The sequence below is a fragment of the Mauremys mutica genome, chromosome 1, assembly GCF_020497125.1.
Source record: "Mauremys mutica isolate MM-2020 ecotype Southern chromosome 1, ASM2049712v1, whole genome shotgun sequence".
Lineage (NCBI taxonomy): Eukaryota > Metazoa > Chordata > Testudines > Geoemydidae > Mauremys > Mauremys mutica.
Window position 1 is genome coordinate 332,798,125 of NC_059072.1, and position 22,433 is coordinate 332,820,557.

The 22,433-nt window shown below is 41.0% G+C and overlaps 1 protein-coding gene across 1 annotated transcript in view; it reads right to left on the bottom strand.

Moving 5' to 3' along the window:
- ARHGAP42 (Rho GTPase activating protein 42) overlaps positions 1–22,433 on the bottom strand; it is a 259,773-nt gene that overhangs the window by 19,843 nt on the left and 217,497 nt on the right. The window contains exons 16-22 of the mRNA XM_045019415.1: positions 21,395–21,453; positions 20,415–20,520; positions 10,508–10,667; positions 9,554–9,698; positions 7,025–7,405; positions 3,579–3,735; positions 1,004–1,066 (exon numbers count right to left, since the gene is read on the bottom strand). Of these exons, the coding sequence (XP_044875350.1) occupies positions 1,004–1,066; positions 3,579–3,735; positions 7,025–7,405; positions 9,554–9,698; positions 10,508–10,667; positions 20,415–20,520; positions 21,395–21,453 (1,071 nt within the window). The remainder of the gene's footprint in view (positions 1–1,003; positions 1,067–3,578; positions 3,736–7,024; positions 7,406–9,553; positions 9,699–10,507; positions 10,668–20,414; positions 20,521–21,394; positions 21,454–22,433) is intronic.

Below are 22,433 nucleotides of genomic sequence, written 5' to 3' on the forward strand. Positions count from 1 at the left end.
CTGGAGCAACTGTCAGCCTCGGGGCTGCTGGAGCAACAGCCGCCAGAACAGCTGACCGGTGGCCAGCCCCAGGGCCTCTAGAACAGCTGACTGGCGGCTAGCCCTGGAACTGCCAGAGCAGCAGTCCCTGGCCTGCCAGAGCAGTGGCTGGGGTTGGGTCAGCCCTCCTGGGGCTGGAACAGCAGCAGTCAGCTCCTGCCGCAGGAGCAGGTGCTAGTCCCCTTGGCGCTTTCTCCCCCCCCCCCACCGTACCCCGCAGGCGTTTTTAGTAAAAGCCAGGGAGAGGTCTCTGGCTTCCATGAATTTTTGTTTATTGCCTGCAACCTGTCCATGGCTTTTACTAAAAATAACCATGACAAAATCTTAGCCTTAGCCTTGAGCCATCTTCTGATGGTGCTTGAACACTCTCCTGGGACTGGATCTGGAACTGCTTATTTGCCTTTAATTTAGCCCTTTGGTTGGGAAATGTATGGAAGCCCACAATGAAATGCAATTAAAAAGAAAAATAACGCAGAATGGAAGGAAGAGGTTGGACAACATAGAGATGCTTCCACTTCCTAGAGGAACGCCATCCAAGGAACGGATGTTGGCTCTACTATAATTAAAGTGACAAGATGAAAACAAATCTCAATGACTGTGTAAACAACTAATGGAAACTGAAGCAAGGAAACTGTGGTGGGAAGAACAGTAACAAGCCTGATTATTTTTATCCAAAGCTAAAGTTTGGAAAGTGCAGTTTCACAAAGAGGCAACCTACTGTCTTTGGCTTCTGTACAGGTACTGTCGCAGCGGATGGAGAAAATCAACAGTCTAACTCTCTCTCTTTTTATGAGAGGTATAGAAAGGATGAGCCTGACAAACGGGGGCATGTTTGCATGGCAAGGGATGCTTCCTTGGAATGTACAAAGTATTGTTTCCCACTCCTCCACGTCAGTCTCTGAGAGCATAGTTGATTTTGATTTAGTTGATTTTTAACTAAAATTCAATTGCGTAGGGCACTTACCGTCCTGAAGAAGTTTGTTTAAGTGAACCAGCACTTTCGAACAACTGGGCTCTTGCGGCCACTCTGAAAATGGAGTTAAGAGGCATCTGGTTTTAAACTTGTCCCTTTCAATGAACTGCACAGAGTTATTTCAGTTTTACTAATCTACGGCAGCAGTTCCCAAACTGTGGGTCGGGACCCCAAAGTGAGTTGCGATCCCATTTTAATGGGGTCGCCAGGGCTGGCGTTAGACTTGCTGGGGCCTGGGGCCAAAGCTGAAGCCCAAGCCCCACCTCCTGGGGCTGAAGCCTGAGCCCCACTGCCCGGGGCCAAAGCCCGAAGGCTACAGCCTTGGGTGGCAGGGCTCAGGTTACAGGCCCCCAACCTGGGGCTGAAGCCCTTGGGCTTTGGCTTTGCTTCCCCCTTTCCCTCCCACCCCACCTAGGGCGGCCGGGCTCGGGCAGGCTCAGACTTTGGTCCCCACTCTTGAGGTCATGCAGTAATTTTTGTTGTCAGAAGCGGGTCACGGTGCAATGAAGTTTGAGAACCCCTGATCTAAGGTAATTTTAGTTGCACGGACAAGAAAATGTTAATTTTTATTTTAATTTTTTTATTTTATTCTTAAATTGACCATGCTCACTTTTTCAATCTGAAAAATGTAGGCGCAATGGAGGAAACCAAGAAGCAAGTCATGCTGAGCTTAGGTCCCAGTTCAGCAAGAATCTTAAGCATGTGCCCAACTTGAAGGACACGAACAGTCCAACCAGTTTCAAGCTAGGCATGAGCTAAAGTACCCTTGCTGAATTGGTAAAACAGTAATGAACTCTGCTGAAAATGCAACACAAAACCTTCCCATAATTTTTAATTCATATTCATGTCTTGTCACTACATAAACCTGAAGTGAGGGAGATGTCGTTGCTGGAAAGGGAAAATGGGTGTTGTTATTTCTGGGTTCACTGACTGCCAGTCCTGTGCTCTAAGCACTAGAAAACATTTTTAACCCACAGTTTACGTGAAAATAATCATTTATATTTTGTAATGCATTCCGTCTCAAGAAACCTCTAGCTACGTTATCAACAACAAAGAAATTATTTAACCATGCATGCAATGGAACACATCAATTTCAGAGAGGAATTACATTTGTCTTGCTCTGATTTCTGACTGTCAAAAGAAAGAGGTGATGATGAATAACACTTTATTCCTTGACATATTACCTGGGCAGTCTGTGGCATTTAGATCTCTTAAAATAATAAACACAGAAGAAGCAGAGAGATAATGTTAGAGCTGGCTGAATAGCATTAGTCCAATAATTTATTCGATGGATTAATTTTCTCTCCTCATTATTGGCTTAATCCAAAGCCCAATGTTGAAGTCAATGGGAGTCTTTTGCTGATTAGAGCTGGGTAAAATTTTTCAGATGGAATTTTTTCATCAATAAATGAAGATTCAGATTGACCAAAACATTTCACGGATGAATACTTGTTGATTTGTTTTGGCCAAAACAAAAAACGAACAAAAAAAACCTTTTGGAAATGTCTGGACAGACCATTTCAACAATGCCACAATGCAACATTTCGACTTTTCAGGCTACAGTCACAAGCGGATTTGGGCATCATTCACAAAGCCACCGGAGGAGGTGGCCATGGCAGTTGTGCTGCCCCTCGCTTATCACCTTTAATCTATAGGTTAGGGCACTCCCTTGGGATGATGGAAACCTAGGTTTGAATCCCTGCACTGGAGCAGGGGTTTGAACCCAGGTCTCTCCCTCTAGAGTGACTGCCCTCACCACCAAGATATAGGGTATTTTGGGGTGGGCATCTCTCAATCTTTCCCACTAAAGCTGTTCTACTTGGTGCAAAATACTTGAATAGTCACTGGGAGAGTGAGAATGACTCTACAGCCCAGTGGCTAGGGCATTCCCATACCAAGGGGCACACCCAGGTTTCAGTCCCTGCTCTGTTGACTTCTTAACTATTTATACAGAGTGGAACAGCTTCAACAGGAGAGACTGAAAGACCCCAGAACTAGAATAGCCTATAGTCTGGTGGTTAGGGCACTCACCTAAAAGGGGGGAAATTTGCATTCAAGTCACTGCTCCAAAACAGGGATTCAAAGCTGGGTCTCTCACATCCCATGTGAGTGCCCTAAACTCTGGGATAAACGTTATAAGGGGGGTATCACTCCCTTGTCCTCTGTTTCTGTGACTCTAGCCCTTCATTTCTTTGGCTTTTATTAACAACACATGAAATGAAATGTCTTGGTTCAACCCAAACCAATTAGCCAAAAATTCAAATAAATTTTGATTTCAGTTCAAGCATTTTTTATTTTTATTTTTCAGAACTGCCAATAAACCAAAAAATCCATTATTCAGAGAGCTCTGCCGCTGATTTCAATACACTTTGGGTAAGCCCCCATTTGCCTAGTTTTCAGAGTTTATGAAGCTTGATGAATAATTCTCAAAGATGACAATTTCATTTGATTTATCTGAGCAAATATTCATGAATACTTTTCCCATCATTCACCCGGCTGTATAGGATAGTTTGTATGGGAAACATAATGCAATATATCAAATCTCCACTAAGTCTTGATGACTTACACAGATCCTGGTCTCTGATAACCATTACTTGATGCAGTATCCAATCTCAATCTCCTGCACATTTTGGGTGGCAACTCAGGATTGAGTGGAGCCTTTGGTGTATCTTTGGCATCAATTGAGGCTAAGCTCTGTACAGATCCACTGCAACTTTTGTTACCTACAGGGAACAACCAGAGTGTGGGGAATATAATAAGATTTCAGAGTGCCTTAATAAGATGTATATGATACATAAGAAAGCAGGATTTTTAAAAAGAAATAAAATAGGTAGAGACAGTGCTTACTAAGAAGGAGAACAGACAGCCTATCAAGCAGAAAGGTAACTAGAAAAGCATCACCACCAAAAATGAAGAGAATAATATTAAAACTTTGAAGGCGGAAAATTGTTATGCTGCACTGACGAATAGATAATACATTTTCTGAACACTGATGATGCTAAAACTCCATTAGTAAAACACTACACAAGCCCGCCTCCTGTCTGTTTAACACTAATAGCTCCCCCCCCCAATAAAAACAGAACAAATAAATAAACAAACGAACAAAAACAGGTTTATGAGGTTTTTGTAGATGAAAATTAAAACTTGTTTAAATGACAATTTTGTTACCATATCTTAATAAAATAAAACAAACTTTGCATAGCTTGGATTTTATCTGACAGAAACAGAAGGCCCTAATGTAATATTATATAAATATTCAGTAGTAACGGCCAGGAAGCCTTCGAAAAAGATATGTCATTGTACCTGCTTTCTTTTTATATATAACTTTCACAGGTTTCTAATAGAACAGTAATAATAATAATAATAATAATAATAATAATACAGTGCTTCACATTTTCAAAGCACTGTATAAAGACTAATACATTTCATATACTTCTTGCAAGGCAGGTAGATTTTATGTAATAAAGGCTCCAATTTCTAGATGAGGAAACAATTACCCAAGTTGATCTATTTATTTGTACTGAAGTAGCACTTAGGAGCCCTGCATAACTCCATTGTGCTAAGCACTGTACAAATCTACACAGCAGATCAGTGGAAGAGCTAGAGGTAGAACTCAGGGATTTCTGGTTCCAAATCTCATGCTCAATCCATCAGAATTTATTGTCTCAATGATTGTGTTAACCTTAGTAATCCACAACATACATAAATTGACTTCTTTTGGTATCTATTTTTAAGGGCAATGCCCAGTCAATTATTAAGATATAGTGAAATCATCTTGTGATGGACTGGACTCAGTTTCTGGATTCCAAAACAGGAGAAGTGGCCAAAAATCTCTTCTTTCATCCCATGTGTGCACACAGACATGTTCAGCCACACCTTTGTAAACTACTGGCTAGATTATAAACTATACTTGAACATAAGAACGGCCATACTGGGTCAGACCAAAGGTCCATCTAGCCCACTATCCTGTCTTCCAACAGTGGCCAATGCCAGGTGCCCCATAGGGAATGAACAGAACAGGTAATCATCAAGTGATCCATCCATTGTTGCCCATTCCCAGCTTCTGGTAAACAGAGGCAGGGACACCATCCCTGTCCATCCTGGCTAACAGCCATTGATGGACCTACCCTCTATGAGCTTATCTAGTTCTTTTTTGAACTCTGTTATAGTCTGGGTCTTCACAACAAACTCTGGCAAGGAGTTCCACAGGTTGACTGTGCCTTGTCTGAAGAAATACTTCCTTTTGTTTGTTTAAAACCTGCTGCCAATTAATTTCATTTGCCCCTAGTTCTTGTGTTATGAAAAGGAAGAAATAACACTTCCTTATTTACTTTCTCCACACCAGTCATAATTTTATAGATCTTTATCATATCTCCTCTTAGTTATCTTTTTTCCAAGCTGAAAAATCCCAGTCTTATTAATCTCTCCTCATATGGCAGCCACTCCATTCCCATAATAATTTTTGTTGCCCTTTTCTGAACCTTTTTCAATTCCAATATATATATTTTTTGAGATGGGGTGACCACATCTGCACACAGTATTCAAGATGTGGGTGTACCATGGATTTATATAGAGGCAATATGATATTTTCTGTTTTATTATCAATCCCTTTCTTAATGATTCCCAACATTCTGTTCGTTTTTTTGATCGCCGCTGCACATTGAGTGGATGTTTTCAGAGAACTATCCAAAATGACTCCAAGATCTCTTTCTTGAGTGGTAACAGCTAATTTAGACCCCATAATTTATACATATAGTTGGGATTATGTTTTCCAGTGTGCATTACTTTGCATTTATCAATATTGAATTTCATCTGACATTTTGTTGCCCAGTCACCCAGTTTTGAGAGATCCTTTTGTAGCTCTCTGCACTCTGCCTGGGACTTAACTACCTTGAATAGTTTTGTATCATCTGCAAATTTTGCCACCTCACTTTACCCCTTTTTCCAGATCATTTTTGAACATGTTGAATAGGACTGGTCCCAGTACAGACCCCTGGGGGACACCACTATTTATCTCTCTTCATTCTGAAAACTCATAATTCATTTCTACCCTTTGTTTTCTATCTTCTAACCAGTTACCAATCCATGAGAGAACCTTCCCTCTTATCCCATAACAGCTTACTTTGCTTAAGAGCCTTTGGTGAGGGACATTGTCAAAGGCTTTCAGAACATCTAAATACACTATATCCACTGGATCCCCCTTGTCCACATACTTGCTGACCCCCTTTGGGGGCCACTTAAAGAAATGCCATCTTCTAAGTAGGACACACTGACTAGAGCACATTACAACAGCGCTTAGCCTTCTGCACCACTTGCCAATTCACCTTGCAATTCAAGGTATTGGTAGTCATGATCTCGGATCCAGTTATTGTAGAAACAGTCTCGACCTCTCATGAGATGCAGCTGAAAATAAAGTGAGCATATAGCCTGAAGCAGTGAAAGTGAGGGTGCTGGGGACTGGGTGTTCTCAGCCCAGAGCCCTATGGACTTGAATTCAAACCCCAGGTCTTGTCACCTTTCATCATGATGCAAGACTCATCTCTGAGAGTGCTGAATCCTGGCTAGCTACTCCAGCCCTACATGTAACTAAGCAGCGCTGGGTGAGGTGAGACCACTGTTCCAAGTTGTGAGGAGGGGTGATGCTTTCTAAACTATGCAAAGGGCACAAATGAAGGGAACTTTAGAAATATTGCTCAAAAAATGTCTGAACAACAAAAGAACACGGTGGAAAGATTGCAAAGCAAATGAACAAAATCAATTATTTTCAATAGCCTTTTGATTAACTTAATTTTTTCTGGTGCATCATGTTAAACTTAGTAGTGTCCTGATAGCTCAGTGGTGTGTGTATTAGCCTGCTAAACTCAGGGTTCTGAGTTCAATCCCTAAGGGGGCCATCTGGGGAACTAGGGTAAAAATCTGGGGATTGGTCCTGCTTTAAGCAGGTGGTTGGACGAGATGACCTCCTGAGGTCTCTTCCAACTTTATGATTCCAGCACAACATATAGGACCTACCTTCTGCTGAAGGGATTGATCTGAGGGAGGAAGCTGCAGACCTTTTCAGCCCAGACAGACCATAAAGACCTTTTTTGGTCAGATCTATTGGTGGAGATGTATTCTCTGGGCTAGTGACAGAAGTTACACTTTGACAGTCTGACTCCACATCTGTTTTTGTCGCATCCTCCTTAGAGGAGGATTCTGGACTTATGGTCCAGAGACCTGAGCTCTTCTGTCCATTGGAAGAAGGTGGAGATGCAATCCATGGAATTCCTCCCGATTTCTCCCTTGGTTGGGATGAGGCGGATTTTGTGGTGCTGTTTTGTTCTGACGAATGAGACGAGAGTGATTCTATGCTGCCCATCGGGGTGCTGTCTGGACTACTACTGTATGAATCACCTGAAGAGGAGTGGGGAAAAAGAAGAAAAATGACATTTTGTGTGTAAATTACACTTTCTAAAAGTGTCCATTTTCCTAATGCATATGTGGCACCTGAAGCCTTCAATAATCAGCAAACTCATTAGTATATGGCTTTTGCAGGTAACAGTTCTCCAAAGAGAATGGGTATTTGATTAATTTGCATTTCAATGGGGCCGCTGTTTTATGCCCCTCTTCTATGTGAAGGATGCAGTCACATATTCCTCTGATGGCTTGCTCCAGCCATAGGCTACCATGACAATTCATGTGACCCAGACTGATGCCAAAGTCTCTGGTTCTATTGTTTTGCAGCAACTACTTCTACTGTTTTATTTTAGTTTGAACTTTCCAGTCTCTTTACAGATTGAAGCCCTGGAAACTTTCTACTTCTGGCTCCCTATTCTCCAACCCAACTGCTGAAGACTCAGGAGATATGGCTCTTGGATCCTGGGATTAACAGAAGCAGGAGGTTCATCTTTGCCTCTGTGGACCCAGCTCTCAGAATGCTTTCCTACTTAACCTGAAGATGACCCAGGAATTAGGCCTCATTAAAGCAAGTTACAGTCATCTTTATTGGGCAGAATGTGTTAATTTTAGATATAGTTGAACTGCTTTAAGAATGAGAAGGGACCTCTGGAAATAGTGGAACTTCTCTACACAGGGGGTGGTGTGGCAGCAGTCCATGGGCTGGTGTATCCTCTGCACATGGAGATCAGTTCCATATGGGCTTGCTACACATCAGTGCACTGTAGGGACCACCTAATTCTTTATTAAACAAAGGCCACTGAAGTTACTTTAGCCAGTAACTTCTAGAGTGGAGTAGCAGCTAAGAAGCTCCACGTCTTAGTGGTGATTCCTAACTGGCACTTCGCTTGCCATCTGTGCAAGCAGACACCCAGTTAGAGTGCACAGGTTTGTTATCATTTCTTATATTACCATTATAAAAAAAAAACCCATTTAATGAATGGGGGGGTTTTGTGCCTAGTTGTTGTACAAGTCTCCAAAGAAGGGGAGTGCGTGGGTACCTCGCATCAACTTTTCAAAATTAGATACATGCAGATGCATCACACAAGTATCTGCATGTATCTAATTTTGAAAAGTTGATGCGAGGTACCCACGCACTCCCCTTCTTTGGAGACTTGTACAACAACTAGGCACAAAACCCCCCCATTCATTTACAACTTTATCTATGAATTTACTTTTTTATGGTAGTAACATAAAGGCTCCTTGAGAAGCCATGGGACCTAAAACTTCATTTGGAATCAATTTCACACCAGTGGAGATGCTAACATTTAGCAGATTAAATTCAATCTTGGCTACAATTTGAACTGAAGTTCAACCCCTCCTAATGGTAATATAAGAAAACAAAAAAGTGTGCAATAATGAATAAAGAGGGATCTTTTATTTAAGTATATATGAAAAAGAAGAGCCACTTTAGGTGGCAATTTACTGCAAAAAAAACCCCTCTACTTTTAATTATAAATCCACATAGAGGACTAGGTTTAAAGTTCAGTCTCCATGCCATTCAGTGCTTGGCCTTTTTGTTAAGATTGCCAACATGGGTGTCAATTAACAACAGCTGTGTTGTGGTTTTGGTGGTATAGATAGCTGTCTACTGGGACTTAGACAGAGACCACATAATTCATTTCAGACACACGGAAGAGCGGTCTAATAGTAACAGCTTTTGGCCAAGACTAACCTCAGCTGGATTGACCTAATTATTGATGGGGTGAAATGCTCTATTATACCATTTCCAATCTTAAAGATCTTATTAAAAGCAAACAAAGTGAAACTTGTATTCTTTTTAGCATTTTACCGTCTGGAGCAGGTCATTTCAAATCACTTGGTGGTTAGTTTGGAATAACAAGCGTACCACAATGTATTTTCAAACACTTTATGCCACACAAGAACTGCTTGACAGAACATGCTGTGAAAGGAGCAAGGAAAGCACTCATTCAGCAACACTGACGTCTGCTCGCTTTATTGTTACTTTTCATAGAACCACTGCAAATAAGCACCCAATGTGCTTGCAGCACAGCAATTACCGTTGCCTACTAATTAACAACCAGGAGAACTAAAGAACAAGATATGAACAGAGAGGTAAATAGCTAACAGTATGAATAAACTTACTATCATGGTCTGCCAGACAGGGGGTATATCTTCCTTTGGGTTTGCGTGAGCCTGTTGAGAGGCATATTGCTCTTGTTCTTCTGGAAGCTGAACGGGACTGAGGCTGGGGAAGAGGAATGTTGGGGTCTGGTGCAGTGTGAAATATCTATAAGCACAAAAAAATCACGATCGATAACTTACATTTTCTTTAAAGCTATGATTAACAATCCGCTCATTTTACCCAGTTACACTTGCACCTGATAGGTTTGTTGTATATAAAAAAAAGGTCAATAAGAATTTTTGTATTAAAGTTAACTGAAGATAGATTTTTGTTTTGATTTAATTTTGCACTAAGAACTACAGCACTGGATTAGTGCATCAAAATATGCACGTGAAACTGACAGACACAAGACTATAAAAAAATGAACGGAACTAGTTTTCTTTCAATGTTCCTATTAAGAGAAATAAAGTAAACAGAGCACAAATGGTGGAAAATACAATAGATGTTTAACATTGCTCCCATTCCAGTAACCCAATGTACTATTAGTAACAAGGCAAGAGAGTTGGATTTTCAAAAATCATGATTTTTCACCTGAAAATGTCCTTTGGTCTAGTGCTAACATTGGATGGTGTAAGGGAAAAGTTGGGGGTCATAGCCATGTGTTTGCTCAGCCTGCTTCTAGCCAAGAGGAGGGACTACACTTTCCAATGAGATTGTGGCCAGCTCCTGCACAAGGCTGGGTGGCTGCTCCTTGGGCTTTCATATCCCCATAACAGTTGGCCAGAATATGGCCCATAGCTTTGATTAAGAAGGAAGCATTCTATCTGAAAGTGATCTTCTATAAATGCAGCAGACTTTTTTCTTATTTGTAGGAATTTGCTGAAGGTAGTGAATAGGAGATCCGGTAGTATGTTTAACTCCAGTTGCATCATAAATTATATTAAAGTAAAAGGTTCCAGATGAAGTTCTTTTACCTTTTCATAATGCTCTATCAAAATTTCCACTACAATATTCTGGAACTTAATGTTCATCATAGCAGCCACGGTTTCCTCCTGTGCTCTCATCAGAGTCGGCCCAAAGATAACACCAAGGTTGGAGACGGTCATGAGATTTTGTTGACTGTGTAATGAAACCCTGCAAAGGAATTAGAAAAGAAAAATAAGGCTAATTAAATATTCCCTAAATATTGTGCTTATCTCCCATTCCAATAAGGCATCTGACATCACAGAAGTGGACTTTTTTTGTTTGTTCACCAGCTCAAGTTTCCCTTTTGAAAATAATGTTAACTTTGTATGTGAAAACTTTGCCCCAGAAGCTGGAAAATATTGTTTTTTCTTATTGTAAAGCATGACCACCACATGAATTGCACATAAATGATTCACACAGTAGAGATGATGCAGACAGGCCAATGTTGACCACATCAGCAGGTGGGCAAAGACGACTATGCTGGACAGAGATTAAAACTTGGTCTGTACATCTAAGAGAGCAACTGTGCAGTTACTTCAGCGACCTCAGTAGTTTTCCAAACAGCGAATGTTCAGACACAAACGTGTGTATCTATATAAGGCACTGATATGGCCACTGCCACAGAATAACAGTGGAGATAGTAACTCCATTTATGACAGTGTCATTTGTTGGGAATAGTGTCCCATGAATGCAGACTCCTGGTCGGTGAAAAACCCTGGAATCATGAACTTTCCCAGTGCAGCCCACATGCACATTCATAAATCAACCTCTGTGGTCTATGAAGGCCTGCATAACAATGGAGTAGTACCTCTTGTGGTTTATGTACTCATGTGGTCCCTGAGGAGGGAAAACTATTGGCATATGAGTCCCAGTTTGGAAACCCCGTTCTCTCAAAGCTGGCAATTACTTCAGGAGTATCTTTTATGCTTGCCACTTTGGGGTAAACCATACTGCCTGATTGTCTCAGAAACCACTTTTACCCAGAGTTGACTTCTCAACACCAAACTGGTTGGCAATGGACCTGTAGCAGTCTGAGGTAGCCAGCTTCCAGATGATTATAGCAACCTTCTCTAAGCAAGGATGCCCTTATGCATGTGACTTTATGCTGGAGGTTCAAAGTTAAGCTGCTCACAAAGCTCCAGAAATGTAGTTTTCTTCATGCTAAAGCTCTGGACCCACTGCTGGTCATCCCAGGTCTGCATGGTGATATGATCCCACCAGTCTGTGCTTGGTGCCCTGCTCCAGAAGTGCCAGTCCATGTAAGGGACATCAGCGGCTATACCTAGTGTTATGAACAGCATCAGCCAATGCAAATCTGCCATGCCTGGGCAGATGCCTGGACTCCTCCTCCGCCTCCTCTTTCTTCTGCTTCATCATAAGCTCTATCAGGTGTCTTTGGTGGGTCACAAAATGCCACCAAAGTGTCCACCAGCATCTCAAGGAAGCTCTGCCAGTTTCCTGATACAGGAGTGAAAGCGCAAGCAAGAGAAGTTCTTCAAAGGGTGCCTCCCTCCATGTTGCTGGCTCCGGTAGTTGGTGCATAAACCAAAATGACTGCTCGGCAGGCTAAACTGGTGGGCTGTTCAAACTTCCTGTAACATGCAGGGTGGGCAGTAAAGATTGCCCACAGTGCACCATGGTCAAAGGTCTAGAAGCTATTCGAATCAGGGAAGCAGCATTTTGACAATGAGCCACAGTACTGTGTCTTTCTGTAATACACTCAGACAGGCATTGTTTAGTTGCTACCTTGAATGACCCTTGTAATGATTCCTGCCTGAGAATAAATAGTAATCTCCAGATGTGCTAAGTTCTGTTGCAACCCTTGTGTGTAGGACACAAATAAAGAATTATTGTATTTGTAAGAATAAATTTTTATTAAACAGCAATACACAGATTAACATTTCTTACAAAGGACCTGATCCTCTCTGCAATGAGGATTGCACAGCTGAGAGGTGGAGTGCAAGGGGAATTACAACGGGCCAGGAACATATGAAGAATGCGTGTGGGGAATTTGGGCAGGGCATGGAACACAGTTCTGTGTGGGCTCCAGGGGGGGTTGAGCACAGATGTGTTCTGAATGCAGGGCAATCAGGGACCTGAGCATCTCTATTTGGTCCTCCATGAGCTTTATCATCTGCTCCTGAGCCTCTATTATCCATTCCTGCCCTGTCTTATCTCCTGGCTATCCACTTTTAGTTTTTAATTTATTGTCTCCATGCTCTGTGCTCGCTATCAGCATGATCAGATGATTGCAGCACTTCCTCGTTCACCTCTTTATCTGACGGAGGCGCTCCGCCAGTGTGTAGGAGCTGGCCCTCAAGGGCACATCTGCAGAAACAAAAGAAACAATACACTGAGGGTGACCAAAGATGCAAAGGTGAATCTCCTGCATGCATGTGGCTTCAGACCAGGTCTGTATGCTGCTCTCCTGCTTTGGTTCCTGCAGAAGTAATTACCGATTGGTGCAGCAAAGTTTCCTACAACAGGGAAAGAAACAAAACAGCTCTGCCAAGAAACCTTCGGCAGAGGATTGCAGAGTACCTTCAGGAAAGTTTTCTAAAGATGTCTCTGGAGGATTCCTGGGAGATCTTGCTGTGCATTAACAAACTTTTCCGCAGGGCTCCCACTGCATAGCTGAACACGAGAATGCAAAGCAGATGCAAACAGTACCTAGTGTAGTTAATTTCTATCCCTTCTCCGACGTGCACCATATTACAAAATAAAGTACACATGTACCTCATGTAACCGTGCGCTTACAAAGAAAAATGAGTACTTACTGGAGTTCCCGTCTCCTGCTTCAGGCACGCCAGAGGCAGACTGCTGCTGGGACTGACTAGACCTCTCTGGAGTCAAAAAGAGGTCCTGGCTTGCCACTGGATGAGCCTGTCGTCTGTCCCACATCCTCCTCCAACTCGACCTCCTTGTCCATCACTTTGTACTCAGGGTTGACTCTACTGGCTGCTGCCTACAGTCCCCCAAAAGTATCCACGGGGCTCTTGGTGATGGAGTTTGGGCTGCCGCCAAGGCTGGTGTGCTCCTTTTAAAAGTGACATGTTTTTGGCACCGTACCAGAGTGATGGTTGGCCTCCCTTGCCTTCTGGTACACCTGCCTCAGCTCCTTGATCATAGCATGGCACTCCTGCATGTCCCTTTCATGTCCCTTCCCATCCATGCTACAAGCAATCTGCTCGTAAGTGTGAAAATTCCTATGGCTGGATCAGAGCTGTGACTACACAGCCTCCTTTCCCCACAGACCCAACAGATCCAGCAACTCTGGTAAACTCCAGGAAGGAGCGCGTTTGCTGCGGAAAGCCGGCATGGTCAGCTGGGAAGATGTGATGTGAGCTGTCTACCCCAAGCAAACAGGAAGTGGATTTTCAAAAATTCCCGGGACTTTAAATCCAATCTAGGTTGGCAGCCGGTATCAAGTCCAGTCCCCTGCACTCATGGCAAGACTAAGTATTATCTAGACCATGCCTGACACGTGTTTGTTCACTCTAGGTTGGCAGCTGGTATCAAGCGGAGTGCCCCAAGGGTCAGACCTGGGGCCGGTTTTGTTCAATAACTTCATTAATGATCTGGAGGATGGCATGGACAGCACTCTCAGCAAGTTTGCAGATTACACTAAACTTGGAGGAGTGGTAGATACGCTGGAGGGTAGGGATAGGATACAGAAGGACCTAGACAAATTAGAGGATTGGGACAAAAGAAACCTGAGGAGGTTCAACAAGGACAAGTGCAGAGTCCTGCACTTAGGATGGAAGAATCCCAGGCACTGCTACAGACTAGGGACCAAATGGCTAGGCAGCAGTTCTGCAGAAAAGGACCTAGGGGTTACAGTGGACGAGAAGCTGGATATGAGTCAACAATGTGCCCTTGTTGCCAAGAAGGCTAACGGCATTTTGGGCTGTATAAGTAGGGGCATTGCCAGCAGATCGAGGGATGTGATCATTCCCCTCTATTTGACAGTGGTGAGGCCTCATCTGGAGTACTCTGTCCAGTTTTGGGCCCCACACTACAAGAAGGATGTGGAAAAACTGGAAAGAGTCCAGCAGAGGGCAACAAAAATAATTAGTGGGCTGGAGCACATGACTTATGAGGAGAGGCTGAGGGAACTGGGATTGCAGAAGAGAAGAACAAGGGGGGATTTGATAGCTGCTTTCAACTACCTGAAAGGGGGTTCCCAAGAGGATGGATCTAGACTGTTCTCAGTGGTACCAGATGACAGAACAAGGAGTAATGGTCTCAAGTTGCAGTGGGGGAGGTTTAGGTTGGATATTAGGAAAAACTTTTTTACTAGGTGGGTGGTGAAGCACTGGAATGGGTTACCTAGGGAGGTGGTGGAATCTCCTTCATTAGAGGTTTTTAAGGTCAGGCTTGAAAAGCCCTGGCTGGGATGATTTAGTTTGGGTTGGTCCTGCTTTGAGCAGGGGGTTGGACTTGATGACCTCCTGAGATCTCTTTCAACCTTAATCCGCCATGATTCTATGAAAATCCACTGTTCTATAACATAAATATGTTGTAAATATGAGAGCCCTCCAAGCATCATATGTCATATCACTGCAAATAAAAAGAGGTGCCAAAAGCTCATAATTTGGGAAATGTTGCTTGCACCCTGTGACCTGTCAAAATAATTACTTCCTCCAATGTCACAGTCAGCTGATGTGACATGGTTTTCATGACATAGCTTCAGAGGCTGAGGAGAGCCAGTATTTCTCAGTACACATGGATGAAACTACAGATGTGTCTTCTTCTGACCAACTTTTAACATTTGTCCAAGATGAGTGAGAAGAATTCATATATGAGGATTGCCTCTTTTGCTGTCTACAGATATGGGCTACAGGAGGAAAAAAGAAATCTTTGAAGCTTTCCAACAAGCAGTTCTTGGCAGTTGGGTTGGATTGGTATTTGAACTGATAGTATTCGAGCTATGACAGGACAACACGGTGGCCTTGTGACTAGAATCTAGTTGATTCTATGCCCCATGCATTTGGGAATATTATTCAATTCACAGGAAAGCTGGAGTGGCAAAGAGGATGTCAGTGGAATTGCAGAAGGTACTTGATGAGTCTATAAAGTTGTGAACTGTATTAAAGTTAAGCCCAGTGCATGCCTCTTTGCTATTTTATGTGAAAAAGCAGGCACTCAACACTGACAGCTCCTCTTCCGCTCTGAAGTTCACTGGCTTTCATGGAGTACATTTTGAATTACTTGTCTGAGCTCAGAGAAGAAATAAGGGTTTTCCATCGTGAATGTGGCTCTTCCTTTGCAGAATACTTCCCTGATCAGCCTAGGCTTGCTCTGAATGCTTTTTTCCAGGAGCAGAATATGACTTAGGTTATTAACTAGAGGGTTGTGAACAGGGGGTTGTGGGTCTTGGTATAGACCACTGATTTTCTTCTTCAACGCTTAGCCAGACAGTTGGCCATAGCAATCGTTTGCCATTTGGTCCGTTCCTGTGCAACCACAAAGGCTTGACGGCCTGAGAGTCCAACATTGGATCTTGTCCACATTAAATGAAAATGTGGCATGCATTAAATAGGTTACTAAAATGAAAATACACTGCAGTATGACAACTGTATTTGTTTATCCACAAAGGCCCCAAATCCTGCACTGATTTATGCCCATGCTTGACTGTGCCCTGAACACAATGGGATTACTCAAATGTGCTAAATCAAGAAAGAGTGTAAATCTTTGCAGGATAGGGGCCTCAGAGCCATGAAATATCTTTCTAAAAACAAATGCTCTAGAGATCAGTCACAAGGTATGGGATTGATACAGGAATTAATAGGTGAATTTTTTTTGCCTGTGTTGTACATAAGGTCAGGTCCCTTCTGACTTTAAAACCTGTTAGTCCATATTCCGTGTTTTTCATTAACCCACACTGTCCACTGTTTCTCTTTTTCTCTAACAACTGACATACTGACTACTTTGTAAGTTTTTCTACAAATTTACCAAATAGTGAAGTAAAAAACTCTTGCCAGTAATTCTCAGTGTCCCTCCCCCCTTCCTTTTCTCTCTTCATAAATAAGAATGTTTGCCGGATATATGTCAGAACCTCTCAAACTCTTACAAATAATTACCACTGGTTCCAATGCTACAGTTCTCCTATTGTCATAGCCTATTCAGCAATTTCTAGAGAATCTTGCTGAGCCTTGCTACTGAATAGAATCAGATGTCATGGAATTAACTTCTTTCTTCCTCATTCTGCTTTATGATCTCTCCCTGTCATTGTTATCTGATATTGCACTAAACACTCTATTACTATGATCATTTCTAGAGATGACAAACAACATTTTAGCTGCCTCTTTAGTGTATTTACTCTTAGTCCCTGATATTCTGCAGACCCCACCATTTGTGAGCAGCAAGATTCATCCACAAAAGCTTTAAAATATAAGTTAAAACAAACAACCCCTCCTAATTTTCTTCTAATCCACAAACTACCTCTGAGAGCTTTCCATTAATCAAGGCCATGTGACGAGTTTGATACTTTTACCTTTTGAAGTAAAATCACTTGCCCCTTCCATACTCTATTTGTTTTTAATGCATTATATAAAAACTAACTAAACTAATCCTCAGAGCACCATTGTCTGGTAGGCAAGTACCACAACAAAGATGGTACATGGTATGTAACAAACCATCCCCATTACAAAGATGGGAAAACTGAAGTTGAAATATTAAATGACTTTCCACAGGTCACAGAGGGAATCTGTCAGAAGCAGGATCAAATCTCAGGAGTTGCTGGCTCCCAATCCTGGGCATAGACCCCATGACCTCTCTCATTCTGATTGTTGAGCGGTTAGTACTAGGTATGTATAGTAGTGAGTGGATAACAGAATTCTCTGGGGCACAGAAGAGAATGGGATGACTGGAGGAGTGAGTGTGAATACAAAAAATATTCCCTTTTCATTTCAAACTGCAGAGTTTGATGCCTCATTTAGCAGTAAAAAAATAGGATTAATTTCTTTAGATTCATGATAACCAGATAAAAATGGAGGAATATAAATACCTTCTACTGCACACAGCTTCTATTTTACCTAATTAAGAGTAGTTTAAAACATCTCAGATTTCAGTTTAAGTAACAATTGTGGTAGACAGATGCTCATTTGAGGCCCAAACCATGAAAATGAGTTCTTTTTTAGAAGCACAAGTTACTGTCCTGCACAAAAAGTTTTAAGGTCTTTTAAATAAACTATATAATCTGAAAATATAGACTATAGAACACAAAGAGTAATGTTTGCACTATACTTGGGTTTCCTTGGTGACAAATTGGTTCATTTAGTTAATAAATGGAATGATGTATTTAATATTATTCTGACAATAAATCACTAGGCAGAAATTTGGATATAGCATCAAAGGCTCACTCTGTTGCAAAAGGAAAGGAAAAAAAAGAATTGCTGTTCAGAATGCTTGTAATATGGAACATTTTGATAACCAATTTTCTCTTCACTAGTCCTACTTTTGCTGGGGTATTGAATGGATACAGACTCACATAATCATACATTTCAGGTGGCTGCATGCCTCATTCATCAAGGCACAATTGCTTTCTCCTGGAAATCTCGCTCTTTGCTGTATCACAGGTGACAGTACATTTTGGATATTACCAATTTGTAGACTCCTGGCTACCTGTATTCTGGAAGTGTGGAGTTATTAAAGCACATTATGAAATTATCTGTATTCTCAAGGAGGCAAATGTGTAATTTGCATGGGAAGTTTTTCAAAGAGTGCAATACTTCTTTTCTTTTTTTTCAGATAATGTCAAGTCTCTACTGTTTGCCTGTTTGCTAATGCATTATGATATATTTACATATCATCATAACTGTGCATGCTCCTTTTCAGAGGTTCTCTTTTTCTTAAAAAACAAAACAAAACTGTCTATGTCCCAAAGGGCATGAAATCTGGGATTAGACAAATATATGCAGATAGATACAGGGAAGAGGGATAGGGAAAGGAAGTACATGGATTGAAACAATTAAAATAGTGTGACTTATATTACATAGCCAGCAAATCATACAGTGTGGGGTTTTTTATAATAGAAGCAAGAGTACACACTGGAGGGAAAAATATAAATTACTCATTTATCTTAAAGGGTTCTAAATTAACTATCAACTCAGGAGAGGGGTCTGGGCATCATTGTGAAGGGTTCAATGGAAACCTCTGCTCAGTGTGCAGCTGAGGTGAACAAAACAAAAATGATATTTGGACACATAAGGAATGAGATGGAAAATAATCTAATGCCTTTATATAAACAAATGGTATTGCCTCAGCTGGAATACTATGTAAAGTACTCATCACCTTATCTCAAAAAGGATAGTTCAGAACTGGAAGGTGTTCAAAAAGAGCAACAAAAATGATAAAGGGCCTGGAAAAACTATCATCGGCAGAGAGATTGAAAAGATTGGGTTTACTTTAGAAAGGAGATGAGTACGAGAAATACACAAAATAGTGAATGCTCTAGATAGAGTAGAACAGGCATTTATGTCTTCCTTATCTCATAACATAAGAACAAAGGGACAGTCATTGAAATTAAAGGGTGGCAGATTCAAAACTGATAAAAGGAAAGTTTTTCACACAAGGCATAATTAGACTGTGGTACTCATTGCTACATGAAGTTGCTGATGACAAGCATTTAGCAAGGTTCAAGAAGAGACTGGGAATTTATATATAGCTATTGAAAATAACCAGAGTTATCATAATTAATAATACAGATTTTGGAAGGGATATAAAAATCTCATTCTTCTGGATAAAGCCAATGTCTATCCCAGGGGTAGGCCATTGTTTTAACTGAGTTTATATGAAATACAATTCCCAGAATGTTAATGTAATAAATATAACTGATCCATAACTGATGACCTTTACCCTGTCTCAGTCACTGGTCAATACCAGATGCTTCAGAAGAAAGTTTAAGAACCCTCGCATAGCAGATGTGAAAAAAATCTGTGTGTTTCCCCCTCCATCCCGCACCCCAAATGAGATCTCATTCTGATCTCTAATGGATAGACCAGGGGTCAGCAACCTTTCAGAAGTGGTGCCAAAGGCACGCGTGCCAAAGGCAGCACACCAGCTGATTTTCAGTGGCACTCACACTGCCCGGGTCCTGGCCACCAGTCCGGGGGGCTCTGTATTTTAATTTAATTTTAAATAAAACTTCTTAAACATTTTACTTATTTACTTTACATACAACAATAGTTTAGTTATATATTATAGACTTATAGAAAGAGACCTTCTAAAAAGGTTAAAATGTATTACCGGCACGCGAAACCTTTAATTAGAGTGAATAAATGAAGATGCGGCACACCACTTCTGAAAGGTTGCTGACCCCTGGTCTATCCATTAGAGATCAGAGTGAGATCTCATTTGGGGTGCGGGATGGAGGGGGAAACACACAGATTTTTTTCACATCTGCTATGCGAGGGTTCTTAAACTTTCTTCTGAAGCATCTGGTATTGACCAGTGACTGAGACAGGGTAAAGGTCATCAGTTATGGATCAGTTATATTTATTACATTAACATTCTGGGAATTGTATTTCATATAAACTCAGTTAAAACAATGGGTGAAATTATAAGGACAACTTTGGTCATCAATTCAATTTCACTGGTGTTAATTCATGCACTGAGAGCAGGATTGAGAACAGTTATCTGAATTAGTCCCATTTAATAAATACAATTACTTTCTGGGAACCTCCAGGGCTCTGAGTTATGATCCTATTTCTAGTTGGCAGTTCTTTCGTCACAAAATTTTGTCCTGCATTTTACAATTTAAACCTGATCTAATTTTCAAGTACTTATCTTCTCAGGTAAAAAAAGCAAACAAACTTGAATAGCCAAAATTGACAAACAAAAGGGAGAAAAAGAAGCCCACATCCAAGTCCACGCCCCCAAACACCGAACAGACAAAAATAATGGTGGAATTACTTGACCAAATGCTTGATTAGGATGTCCAGCATCTCTCTGTTTTTCTCTGGTAATTTATGAACAAGTGCATGTACTGCCTCAACCCTGTAGTTCTGGTCATCAGATTCTGTTAAATAAAAATAAGAAGAATGTTATTAAGTTAAGGTGCACCCAAAGATGTGTGTAAGGATGATGTTAATAACACTACACTAGGGCATACTACACATTACAATAAGGCAAACCGTCAATCTGCTGTTAAAATTGCCTTCCAAAAATCATGAATTACATGAACATTCTGGGAATTGTACTTCAAATAAACTCAGTTAATACAATGGGTGAAATCCTGAAGTCAGCAGGAGTTTGCCATTGATTTCAGCAGAGCCAGGATTTGATCCAATGATCTTTAACAGCATCTATCCCCGCTTTATATTTCCTCTTATGGTGGTTTGAGGAGAGATGAGGATAATCAGCACTTTATGTATTTATAAGTATCAGAAAAAAATCCAAATAATTAATGTTGCACAGGCACAGAACCTTAATTCTAGCATTTATTAACTTTTGAGTGCTTGACTTTTAAACCTTAATATTCTTTTAACAGAGATTCTGTGTGTGTGTGTGTGTGTGTGTGTGTGTGTGTGCGTGCGTGTGTATGTGTAGGTGGGAGGGAGAGAGAATATTACGTACATACATACTTTGATTTTGAGTTCCTTGGGGCAGGAACTGTCTTTTTATTATGTTAGTACAGAACCCAGCACAGTGAGCCTGGGGCTTATGATTCGGGCCAGTTGGTGCTAATGCACTACAAATACATAATAATGTCCACGTATGTATAATTTAATATCTCGTGAAATAAATCATAGCCTGGGTTATTTGAAACAAAAGTAGGCCGAACATGGGAAGATATAGTGTAAGGAAAGTTCTCCAGAAACAGTGGTGAGAGATGGATCAAAAAGACTATTACTCTCCTGAAGACTTACTAATTTCTTTAGTGTTTTACTTACTAACGGCAACAATGAAATCCTTGTGCAACTTGAAGGTCATCAGTGGTTCTGTAAGACACCTGGTCATAAAATTAAAAAAAATATTTTATAAAATGTATTACTTTTTAAAATCCTTTCTTGTATTTTATTGCTGTTGCTACTATTTCAATATGCTTTTATATGACGACCGTCACCTTAGCATCTGGGTGCCAGATAATTATGTCCAATGAAATGAATACATTGCCTACAGGCCACAACTATAGCACCATTCAGTCACGTGCAAGGTCTGATGAAAATCTTCTCTTGCTAAATCCAGTGCCACTCTGTGAGTAACTTAAAGAAGAATGCCAGTACCATTGCGTTGATCACAGACCAAGGACCTGACTGCCTTCTCACTTACAAAGCTGTAAAATCAGGAATAACTCCACCAAAATCATCAGCAGTGTTGCTGAAAGTGCAAAAGTGAGGAGCCAATTAGGCTTCAAGCCTCAGCTGGTGAAATCCAAATATATCATGAAGACCCCAGTGTGGCAGTGAAATCCTGATATGTAGTGAACTGCGAAGACTCTTCATTCAAAAGGCAATTTATGAATTGTCTGCAGTCATAAGAAATATTATTACTGCCATTTCTTATTATAAAATTGCATAAGTAACAACCTTATCCTAACCAAGATTTTCAAAAGTGATTAGTGGTTTTTGATGCCTCCATTTTTGGATGACCAACTTGACTGAGTTTCTGAGGTTTGGATTTTTAGGAAGTGATGAACACCTAGCCTCTACAAGCTTGGTCCCTTCAAAGTGTCCCAAATTGTCACCCAAAAGTTGAGGACCCCAAAATCACAGTCACTCTAGAAAATCATGACCCTTATTTTTAAAGGGTTTCGTAATTGCTGAAAGTTTAGTATGAATTTGCTAATTGCTTGGGGATATATTTATTCCCAATTCCTGTAAAGTGACCTGTAGCATAGGATATGAAATGAGAATTAACATTTATGCAGGGAGCCACGATTTTATCCTGCTCTAACAATAAATTAGTGAAATATCATGCTGTGCAATTTAG